We start from the raw sequence: 12,508 nt of genomic DNA, 5'->3' as shown, positions 1-12,508 counted from the left end.
GGCAATATAAAAATGCCCCCGACTTGCATATATTTGCAATGCCGATTTCCCCCAGCCAGCTTGGTTTTGATGACTCTGTTAGGAAACACATTTCGGTAGGAACAAAAGCTCCCCCTACTTTCAAGTATTTGCAATGCTGATTTCCCCCATGTAGCTTGGTTTTGATGTCTCTGATAGGGACCTGCCGCATGTGTCATCAATTTCGACAAATCAGAAGTGAGTATTTCCGTTAGGATATGGGTTGAGGTTTTTCAATTGTTCGATAGTTAGTTTCATGACATATATTATTTTCTACAATATAAAAATTTGTTATGAAATACCGAAATCGATTGACGCCAAAATTTCATCAATACATCATGAAATGACTGAGCATTAAGCGATTGAAATTGGACAATTTTCACAATGTGCTCGATTTTCGATTTTCAATTTGTACCCCAATATGTTCCCGAAAGACGTAATCCTACGTCAAAAGAAAAATATTAGTTTTCCATGTGTTTTATAAGCCCATTCGATAAATTTGTAATCTATTGGGCTTAAAATATTACCAATCTGCTTTTAAATAACCGTATAACACTTTCTTTGCGTCGAGAAATTGATTGACCAAATCAGCCAATTTGGCTGTTATCTTTTGAGCGCGGCTGTTATATTTTGTTGCCTATTATAGTTGACTTCTTAATCCCATACAATTCACTTATATGGCGGTGAGCAGATTAAAACTTAATGTCACTAGTAATAATAAAAAAAACCTGTTTAATATCGCTGACAATTTATTTTGATCACTTATGGCGATGCGACGTTTCCATTGTTGAAGAAGACAAATCTCCAACAAATTGTTTCATTCCTCCCAATAGTGAATGTAAAACAAAACACTAGCCAAGAATTCCCTACGATGTTTACTTCTTCGAACCGGATAACTCAGCAATGGCTCTGTTTTCGGCTGTAAAAAAACAAATATAAATGCTCGATTTTGTAAACAAGTTCGAACAGAACACTACTAACCTTCCCGATTGCGTTCCTTCTCTTCGGCTAATTTAGCATCACGAACGGCTTTCTGTTGTGCTTCGATATTCCGGATACCAACCTCACGTTTCGCCAGGCGTTGCTGGTGGTATGCTCCATACGCAATTCCGACAGCCAGGAATGACCAGCGACCGAACTAAAATTAATGTTAAAAAATGCTATTGCATTACACAAACTCAATACGATCATTTTTAAGAAATCTTCAGGAGCTTATTCCGGGCGTTTAATAACTATTACATTACGGAGGATTACATAATGGAAGCAGAAGTATTCCACACTCAGTTGATGAAATAAAATATTCGTTGCTATCTCACCTTGATCAGCGGAGACACACGCACAGGAGCACCGAGTTCTACCATTTCGAGCGGATTGATAAGAGGAAATCTATTGCGAAAATGTACAGGATGTTTTCCTCCTAAAGGATTTCACACTTCACGAGAAAACGAGTAATGTCGGACGGACCCGCTGAAAACGTCAAATGCATAATTTGTCTGTGTTTGTGAAGCGATGTGAAGCCCGCCTGTTGACAATTGTTCGTTGCTACCCAGTGGTGATGGCCAACGTGGTGTGATATATACTACAGGTGAACTACATTTTGACGTAGAACTACGTCTTTCATTAAGGGTGCCAAATCAGAAAACAGGTCACGTTTCTATGAAATAAAGTTAACGTTAATAACTATTTTTGCCACAAACGGATTCTGGCGATTTACATACCAAACGAATCGGAAATTCCCTAAGATTTTTTTGATATGCTATACATTACAATCCCATAGTCTGTATATGGTTTAAATTGATGAAAATTGGAAGCATTCCCATTTCCTCATACATTTGTGTGCTTTCCAGAACAGAGCTGCCAGCAACTTATCGACAACGAAGGGGAAATCGTAAGATGTAAAGACTCCGTGAACAAAGGAAAAGAAGAAGAACGAAGGGGAATATTTGCCTAGAGTATAAACAGTGGATCTCGCTGAGGCAAACTTTCATTCTTGGTGAGGAAATCGACTGAACACCATCGTTGCTGGGCGAGCTGGACGGCGAGGGATCGAATGACTTTCTCAAGGCAATAGGGGTGGAGGAGTAATATGATGGATAAAGTAAAGTTTCCAAGGGCCTTTTTGAAGGTTAGAGACGAATGAACTGAAGAAGTTTAAAGTCTCAAGCAAGGAAGGAAGGCAAACTTTCAGTATCGTTCTGTATTCAAAGCAATGAAAATCGCTTGTTTTTCCTTATTTTGCGTCATCACATGTCTTCGTTTCGGATTGAGCTGTGGACGCGAACAAAATACTCACTTACTGATGTCTCTGGCATTGCAATCATTGCATCAAACTTACGCCATTGCATTAAGGTTCTGAGCTACACAATTGTGTGGGGAATCATCAAGCTAGGCTATCGTCAGCTCACCAAGAAAATAAATGTTCTGGAATTTTGTCAGTGATTTGGTTTCGTAAGACGGTAGGAAAATTCTCTCCACAAAGGACGACAGCTAAGCTAATCTATACTGGCAATATTAACAGAAAGGGCTTCTGTTGAGAAGAGCGCAGAACGGAGATAAGTGTGTGTATATTTAGTTGCTTCAAGCGATCGATATATGGATATTTTTGTGCGTACGTGCGTGCGTTTGGTGTTGCAAATTATGCAGTCGCAATGATAAATATAAACATGGAGGGGAGATAGCGGGAGGGAAATATTTAAGCTAGGGTATTAGTAATGAATCTCTGCTGAGGCAAATATTCAGCCTTTTTCCAAGCAGTTAACATTGTTTGTTCTCTGTCCTCAATGCATTGATTCGACGCTATGGTGAAGCAAGCTTAAGGTACTGAGCCAAGAAAATATATGGGGAATACCGAGTTATTCAATAAGTTGTGTTAAGTTATTAATTTATTTGAGCTCGCGTGCCGGTTACAAAACTGCTTTCAACTAGGATTGCATTTGCATTAATTTCGATCATAATGAAGCAGTACTACTCTTTTCGAGATTGTTAAGATTAACAGATAGAGTTTATTTCGTTTATTCAGTCACCAATAAAGTCACGTGAGTCACTTGCAACAGAACCTTATTGGATGTCCTCTACAAAACTTTTATGCTAATCGATCTTGCGTATTCTTGCGAAATCTGCTGAACACACGATCTCCTGGGATACTATACCAGAAGCTTCTTCAAACTCGTGGACGCCGCCTGCAGAATCTAGTGATTCCAACCAACAACACAGCATGTTACGCAAATTCATTGTTCGTTAGGGGTGTGGTCAATTGGAACTCTTTATCACCCGTTGTGAAACGATCCTCGTCAGAAGCAATTTTCAAGAGTGGCTGTATCAGTTTTTGGAACCGTGTAAGTTAATTTACTTATTTTTAAAATCAATCAACGAATAGGTTAGGCAATATTGTACTCAAACCATTCATAAATCGGAAGTAGTAATTTTTAAAAGATTTGTATCTTACGCTACTGGACAATAAACAAACAAACAAACAAACAAACAAAAGTGAATGTCGTTCTGGTATTTTGTATGTAATTTGGTAGCAAAACTTTCTCCACTGACAGCTGCGCTTATCTCGAGCATGTATTGTTCTGCGAGCACAAGAATGGATAATCAAACAATTATCGTCAAATGACTATAAAAAAAACACCAAACTGGTAGAATGGTTATTTCAAAGTTTTCGTAGCATTATAAAATAATATCTGCAGTTATAAACACTCGACTTGAATTAAACCACAGCGTAGTTCTACGTCAATAATGCGGTCGTGTCTTGAACACAATCTCCTATATTTTTTTTTGTTTCAAAACGAAACACGAAAATTACTCACACAAATGAAATTGCGTACAGAATCACAGTTTTTTGTTCTTAAACTCTAACTAATTCATGTATTTCGTTCATTTAAAAATCTTTTTAATATCTCACAACATCGAACTCAGAGAAAAACTAACTAAAAAAGGATAACTATCACCGTGTTTTAATTTGTTTCGTTAGTTTCGTCATCGAAAATGTCCTATTTTACAAGTGCTTGGAAAAAAAAATCTTGCAACTTTTTTCTCCATACTGTCTGAATTTCCTGTGCTGTCAAACGAATCTCCTATGAAAGGAGCAAACGTTTTCGTGTTCGGGCTTTCTTTATTCATCTTCGAGACTGAATAGGAATTAAAATAAACGTTATAATTTGAGTAATTCCTTTTTTTAATTGCTTGATGAAGAAAAGAACGTTCGAATAGTATAATTCTAGTTTTCAGAAACATAAAAACTTAACATTCGGCGAGAAGTAAAATTGAATTACAATTAAGTTTAGAGAAGTTTAAAAGTTAATAATACTGAAATTTCAGTATCTACCAAAATGTCAATCAGACTTTTACGATTTTTACGGTTAGAATTAATTGATTAAAAAAGTGGTTCGTTCATTTTATTTAATTCGATTATTTTTGGCTTAATAACAATACTTTCTCTATGTAGTGAATTATTATAAAAAGAGCAACACTTTTTCTCCTCCTGATTGCTGGATCTCCTTTGACATTTCTATTGGATTCTTTTGGCAACCAATTTGATTCTATTTGCATGACACAGCTTGTACCTATTCTAATTATGACAATGTTTTTTCTGTTCAAGTTTTATTGTTAAAAGATGGATAAATAAATAATGATATAATGGATAGTACAAATATTCTTTGTTTATTTTTTTCGGAGCTCAAAAAAACGTCCGAAATTCGTGCCTTTTTATTAGAATAACCCCTTAAACGATGTTAATACCTTGTGTTTCTGTAGGTCACGATACTTAGAGGTCTTTTTGCGCATCGGAAGCAACTGTTTCATGCATATATTAATGTTCCAATGGCAAAAAGCTATTCACCCTTATTCCGGTTCACGTTCGGGTTTGAAATTTTGTCAAAAAAATGTTTTTGACTTGTGCGAGGTTTCTGCGATAAGGGCATCTTCACTGATTCAGAAATTTTTCTTTTTTTTGTTTCAGGTAAACAGAAGGGCTGGAATCGTATACGGCATAACTTTTTTTTAAACCTCCAACTTCAAAAGCTTGTAATTATTATAATTATTCATATTTTTTCTGTTCAATTTTTGTTTTATTGTCAAAGGATAGATAAATAAATAATGATATAATGGATAAAATTTTTCTTTGCTTTATATTTTCGGAGCTCGAAAAAAACGTCCGAAATTCGTGTCTCTACAATAGAATATCTCCTTAAACGATGTTTTTTTATTACGTCTATTTATTTTATTAGGCTCAATTTGCATTTCAACACGAATTTATTCGTGTACCTTTTTTCTCACGATAATTTTGTTGTATATTACACAGTAGCCATTTAGGAGCAAGAGTATTCCTATGTCATCGATACACATGTTGTAAATTGCACAATGTTACCATTTTTGGCGTAAGAATATTTCTATTGTTCAAATATTCACAGTTGAACTATATACACAGCGGGACTGTTGATATGAGGCTTCCATTGTTGTGTTATAAATAGCACTAATTACATATGCAGCAGACCGTATGTGTAGCGAGAGGCTAGGATTACCATCACAGGATGATTGTTGCGTGGATATAGTAGCTAGAATAACACACAAAGATGATCAACTGAGGGCTCCGAGTTATGAGCTCATGATTGCTTGAACGATGTTGATACCCAGCAAACATTAAATCGTATAATTTTGCACGTGCCAAGTGCAAAAGTTACAAATTGAATGCCGTTAACGTTCCCATGGAACTTTTGCCGTCTCAACGTATGCATTAACTAGCGTCATTTATAAATACTTAGTGGAGATTTCTTAAGCCAAATAACACGCCTTGAATGAATTCCGAGGGGCAAGCTCTAGAATACGCGCGACCACAGTGCAAGTCGAAGGAAATTTCTTTGACGAAAAATCCCCCGGCCAGAACGGGAATCGAACCCGAACACCCGACATGATAATGTGAGACGCTAACCACTCGGCCACTGGTGCACCGCCAAGTCTTACAAGAAATCCGAATAAATCATAATCGTATATAATATCAATCAAAGTATGTATCGTGTATATTTGATATCGCATAAAATGTAAAAACTCGATTTTATATACCATTATTAAATTAAGTCGCAATTCGGTATAATAAACATCAATTTTATGATGTACATTGTCGTAAAATATATTTAATCCGCATCATATGCGTATATTACGTTGATGCAGTTTGTGTGTCGTATAAGCGTATAATTTAAATCGATTCAGTACTGTAGTAAATCGTGTTGCATGTTGAAGAAAATCATGAAACAGTAAATCATATTAGATCCTAATAAAGAACATATTACATCATATTGAAATGTCAATGAAATGCTGATGCACTCGAAAGTTTTAACCGCTGTTGAATCAATCTTCAGATAGCCGCGCGAGATAGCTGGTGGATGATAATCCAGACGACCGGAGTTCGAACCCACATCGGAGTTTTCACCAAACATCAATCTGTGCCATTTTAAACATTCATATTCCACTCCCAACACAAGTCAATCAAACAATTATTATTTCTACGAACATAAATACTCATAAATAAAAATGGCGATTCGTGAGGCTATAATAAACATTTCACGAAAATATTTTGCGCCATTTGTTTTTTTTCTATGTCTGTAATAAATCGTATATGAGTATGACAAAAGGCGTATTTGGTGCTTTGACAATTCATGAATATATTCATATTAGATCGCAATTCAATTTCAACATAATCGTTATTATAGTCGATCAAAGTTGCATATTCATCCAAACAAATTCCGTAAGCATTTGCCATGTATGTATATGGCCTCCACTTTTACATGCATATGCCAGTTAGGCGCATTATATGCCAATAAAATTTTAGGGCATATGATGTTATATATACGCTTGTTATGCGATTTAATGTTTGCTGGGTACCTTTTATTTTTGTCGGTCATGATACTCAGGGATATTTTGGAGACTGGAAGCAACCGTTTCATGCATATATGAATGTTTCAATGACAAAGCTAATGTTTATAAATGCTGTCAACAAGGCGTATGATGCTGAGTTTTAAGTCAACCTTATCAGATTGCAGCAGAGGTAACGTTGATATTTGTAATATTAAACATCATATACACTGTGTTTCATAACTGTAGGACCACTATATTTTTCTGTGTTTCGAGAGATAGTTTATCTGATTCTTGGCAGAAGATACTGCTCGTTTAAGCTGTTCAAATCACTCATACCGCTTGTGAGCTGCATCTACTATTCGTACGATCAGTCCTCATAACTGCCGTAATCTCGCATAGTGACGCAAGCACCAGAGGTAAGAATTTTCAGTACGAGACTTTTTGTAAAATTGCATGTATAATCAGCATACGCGTACATTACGAAAATCTGATCTGTACAAAATGTGTATTGTTGATGGAAAAACATTGCCATCGGCTTGATTTTTGAAAAAATGCAGTTTTATTTAAGCTATGCCATCAACGCCAATTTGTTTTGGAAACAGCAAATTTAAATCGCTGTTTCCACAACCGATTGGCGTTCATCCATCAAAGTATGTGAGAATCTGTTTCAAATTATTTTCTCCAACATGCTGCCGTTGAGCGAAGCATCAGGGAGAAGAATTCACATACTTACCCAACATTGTAGCATGAGTCGAGCAGGTTAACGTAGTTGAGAACCCGATTGTAATAATTATGGACAGCACTGATTTTTTTCGAATTCAAAATGCAATTGAAACCATCCGTGTTAAATAACACAATGCCGTCCGAAATTATCCGAAGTAAAACAGATTCAGTTTACGCGAGGATGTTTTGAGTTTTGTTACAAGATGTGTTTCGTTTCTTTTGGAGCATTTAGAAGAGTGCAGCTGTTCACCAAATCCGACATTTACCCTTCAATCAACACTCAGCTTCAATTTATCCGAAAGAGGAACTGAACAGGAAAGTAAACATCGTCAAGAAGCTTTGTCCCTCGATGCCTGAAGAAAAAAGACACTACATATTAGGGAATCCTTGTAATGAACAATTAAATTGATGAGTTTGAACTATTTAGTTCTAATCTTTATGAGCTATATGTGAGAACAGCAATACACTTTAATCTAGGATAAACTTTACTTTAAGATGAGTTTGATTTTATGAATTTAAAGTATGTGGTTTTATGAGTTTCTTAGTACATGATTTGTAATTCTGAAACAAAATTGCTATTATTAAAGTAACATTATACGGGGATGGACTGTTTTTGATTAAAATATTTGGCATGACAACTTTTTCGGAAAAGTGTTTTTTTTACAAGAAAGAAGGCATGTGACTTTTATTATGCTAAACGTTCATTACGGAAGATGTTGTTATGTGAAATTTGCTGTCCCTGCCCGTCTATCAAAACAAATCAAAAAATCACATTTCATCACTATCAAATTACGTCACATCATAGGGGAAATGGCGCTTGCGCCACATCACAGTGGAAATGGCGCTTGCGCCACTCCGTTTTCAAGTTACGGGGTCTACGTTTTTTACGGGGTCATTTTTTCACATTTCTCTAAATTTTCACAATTGTTTGGAAGGATTTGGTATTCTTTATCGATCTATAACAAAAATTGTAAAATGTCAATGCGAGATTGCGGCAAATAAGTTCTTGATAGGATTTTGATCTGGTAAACGAGCTGACTAGTTCAGAATCTGAAACCCCTATTCATTAATTCATGTTATGACTTTCCGGATTTTATGAATTGATGCCAGATTATCTAACTATCACAGTGTTTTTGATTCAAAAACAGAAGTAAACGCAACCCGATCTATGTTGGCGATGTCAATCGCATCTCCAACTCATCTCTGCACATTGAGACAACTAAAACGTGATGTAATCGTTAAGTTTTCATCTGTCATCATGAATTCAAAATCGCTGACAGAGATGTTATTTCTTCAACTATCGCAGAAAATCATATGAAGAGCGAATTATGAAAACATGATTTTAAAAAAATATAGTTTGAGTTTTTTCAAGACTCGATCGAAAAGAAAAAAACAAAAGTACTTAATTTTACGAATGACATTAAATAGCAAGTATGTGCGACATTTCAAAACTCTTCAATGGTTTGATACCATGAGCACCATAATACAATAATACAATATGTTATTTGCAGAAAAATAACAGAAACAGATAACCTTCATCAAATTTTGTGATTGCATTAGAAATACAAGAAAAGAATACGTTGCCATTCGGCAGGCTTTAATAAGATTTCGCATAAATTCAAAACAACTGAAAACATGGAAAACAAATAATTCTAGCAGAAACATTCATGTTCGATATTCCGTAGCTAGTCACAGTAGTGCCGTTCTGTTCTCATCATGTATCATTTCCGACAACATCCCGGCAGTGATTGAAGAAGCATCAATTAAAGCATCATTGAAACTGTGCTCAGCGGTCATTCCATTCTCTCCTTCAATTTCATTCGTTGATCTGGTGTTACTTGAAGACGCATTATCTTAATTCCTTTCTGAATTCTGCATACGCGACTTGGAGGGAAGAGTGTTAAGTGTCACTTGATGAAACATTGGTTTGGCAGAATTGTCTCATAATTCTCCATCTGAGAATTCATTGTTTATGAAGTAATCTACTCGCACGAATCTCTGTCCATGATATGAGCATGTGTGAAGAGCAACCATCACTCCAACTGCATCTTGCCCCGGAATACGCGCCAGCATTGGGAGTGTCTGCTTTGAATACAATAAAATGTCTCCCCTTTGGTACCGGATCAACATACGACGTGTCAGAAACCGGATTGAATGCTTCCAATTCGAGATCCCCGTACAATTCTCCTGGTCGCTTCACTCGAAAAAAAAAAAAACAATATATACAATTGTATCTCAAATTAGCAAAATACTTACATTTCGTTCGTGTTTCTAAAGCTGGGCTAACCTTGAAGCACTGTTTGTTATTATCACTGACAAATACTGAAACTCGACGAACGCAAAAATTAAAATGTCAACAGCAATTGAACGGAAAGGTTGCCGACACTCATCGCGTGCAACTTAACATGCTGAGTTGAATCGAAAAAGTTGGTCCGATCTAAGTTGCCAGTTGCCTAGGGTGTATGCTCCCATTTGATTACACATGCTCTCAACTTTTTTGACATATTCGTTAGGTTGCTTTCCAACATAGGTTGCCTAGTGTGTAGATGACTTTACATATCTCTGGAAACTCAGAAAAAATTAGTGGTTCTATTGTTATAAAACGCTGTTTATAGCTTATGAACCACATTTTTCATTATACATATACAGATAAAATATATGAAACAGTGTATGACAAATATATTAACATCAAATACGTTTTATCTGTTTTCCATTAATTCAAAAAATCCATGCTAATTTAGACAATTTCGCGCGTTATTTACTAAACTAACGTGAGGACATTTATAACATACCTGGTAACAGTCTAAGCACATTGGGCCCTGGTCACAGTCAAGATGGTGGAGTTAACAGGTGGCTCGTAATTTACACTATTTAGAAAAGACGTATGAGGAATGGCAAGACGAAAAGTTTGGATTTGTTTATGTTATTACTTACGTTGATATGGTTACATTTGATTTCGTCGAAGGTATTTGAAGCAGTATAATAAATAAACAGTTGTCGTTGAAAATTGTAACCTAGTAACCTTTATGCATATGCTTCCGCCAGCTGGCTCGGCTAATGTGATTCAAGGAATGCTTTGATCGTGGTACCGCCACTGGCGTATAATTTGCAGCTTTGTTTTTTATGTGCTGGTTCATAACGGCAATCAACCGTGCCGGCGAAACTGTAGTCAATGTTTAGTGTTGATTGGATACCATCTATGTAAATAAGTTCAAACTTACGGGATACGTCCGAACGGCAATTCTGACATTACGTTTTACCTTCCACTTCACTTATCTTGGTCACAGTAATCTTGTTACCAAAAGCCCGCCACATAAATATATGTCAAACTGACAATTGTATGGGAGAAAATGAAAACAATATTTGATTGCGGTCAAACTTTTTCGTATTATATATTTTAGAAAAAAACATTTTGACTCGATTTCGTCTTCTGTAAATTATCATAATGAGTGCACTCCGCCGAGAGGTACAGTTTTTGTACGAATTTGTGAAGATTTTCATTTACGATTTGCCTTACAGGTTTTGAAATGGTTCAAAATTTTGAATCGGGGGAAGGACCAAGTTTTCGCCGGCGACCAGCGAGCAATCGAAGCTGCTAGACAAAAAATTAGAGAGGAATTTCTCAAAAATAAAGATCTCACAGATGAAAAGGAAATTAAAGAAGTTTGTACAATGTTGTAATATATATAGCTTAATTCTGAATTGCGTTCTAGCTGGATTCTAATTTGAGAATCAATTATATCGAATGAAATGGAATAATTGAACTTTAATTTTAACATTTACAGAAACTTAAGATAGCACAGGATGTCGATACAGAACTTCGGAGCACGGTGGTACAAGCAGTTAGGGTAGAGGAGAATGTTTACCGTGAGTCTGGTTGATTTTGTCTAAGGTCTAAAATTTACGTCTTCTTTTTTAGAAGCTAGAATAACAGATAAAACTAAAAAAATGGACAATGTGATGTTCGACCCTAACGCTGAGCTACCTCCACCCAGAAGCAAGAAGTGTCGCGATGGGAAGAAATAGAAAATCAAAATTATGTGTGTTCAAATGAGTTCTTTTAAAGAGCTTAATAGTGGTACCTTCAAATTTTAGATTGTTTTGCTTGAAATAAAGCTTTATATTTGTTTGTTGAAATAAGTTTCTTTTTGTGAGGGACTCCTTGGTTAGCATTAATATCGTAATTGATTGTATTTCATCAATGTATATTGCAAATGTTAGCAATGGAGGCATATCGTAAATCAGTGATTTCGAAACTGTGATTTATTCGAAAATCTTATTCAACTTACACGTGGACATTAAAACTGGTGAAGCTTTCTCTGTGCTTGGATTCATATGCCGTACCGCATATGAGTTCAAAGATATGTGGAGCCGATCTGGCGTAGTGGTAACATCCGCATCTCTCCCGCCCAAGGTTACGAATTCAAATCTCACTCCCGTTATTCTTCCTAAAATGGAAGTTAAAGTAACGAACCAGCCAAAAGTGTTCGAAGATACGCAATGAAGATACTGTACTATTAGCCGATTTAAGCATTCTGGAGTGCTCTGTTCCTCCGGTCATTTTATATAGTACAGAAAACTTCGTTTCGCTCATTTCATCGTGAGCTCTCATGGAATAATCTCTCGGTCTTTAACGACGGCACGTACAACTTCTGTCCAGGTACCAGTAAGCCACATCCATCGATGTTTTGGCAGCCAGCCTCACCTTTGTGTCCCACCACTTCTCAGGAAGATGAAGCAGATTTTGAGAACCGGTCCACAGCCGACCTTTTGGGCATGGCCTTCGTACTATCTGGGAAGAGGGGACACCACAACCCCATTTTGCAATGACACTACTCTCAGGGATCCAACAGATCACTCTTGATTGGTTGACCGCCACAACATACCGTCTGTACGTAAAGAAGACAATCCCCCA

General features: G+C 36.3%; 2 protein-coding genes across 2 annotated transcripts; one reads left to right on the top strand and one right to left on the bottom strand.

Annotated features, from left to right (window-relative positions):
• Window positions 1-749: 749 nt before the first annotated feature.
• On the bottom strand, window positions 750-1,500 carry LOC129769337 (ATP synthase subunit e, mitochondrial). Its single transcript, XM_055771545.1, has 3 exons — window positions 1,335-1,500; window positions 1,000-1,156; window positions 750-937 (listed from the first exon to the last, which is right to left on the bottom strand). Exons 1-3 carry the CDS (start codon window positions 1,377-1,379, stop codon window positions 894-896), a joined length of 246 nt encoding a protein of 81 aa, XP_055627520.1. The 5' UTR covers window positions 1,380-1,500; the 3' UTR covers window positions 750-893.
• Window positions 1,501-10,890: 9,390 nt separating this feature from the next.
• LOC129770699 (complex III assembly factor LYRM7) lies at window positions 10,891-11,694 on the top strand. The gene is made up of 4 exons (XM_055773688.1): window positions 10,891-11,059; window positions 11,113-11,256; window positions 11,379-11,460; window positions 11,513-11,694. The coding sequence occupies exons 1-4, from the start codon at window positions 11,039-11,041 to the stop codon at window positions 11,617-11,619; spliced, it is 354 nt and encodes a 117-aa protein (XP_055629663.1). The 5' UTR covers window positions 10,891-11,038; the 3' UTR covers window positions 11,620-11,694.
• The last annotated feature ends 814 nt before the right edge of the window (window positions 11,695-12,508 follow it).

This window comes from Toxorhynchites rutilus, chromosome 2 (assembly GCF_029784135.1).
Source record: "Toxorhynchites rutilus septentrionalis strain SRP chromosome 2, ASM2978413v1, whole genome shotgun sequence".
NCBI lineage: Eukaryota > Metazoa > Arthropoda > Insecta > Diptera > Culicidae > Toxorhynchites > Toxorhynchites rutilus.
The sequence above is the reverse complement of the archived record's forward strand: the minus strand, read 5'-3'. Positions and strand labels throughout refer to the sequence as shown.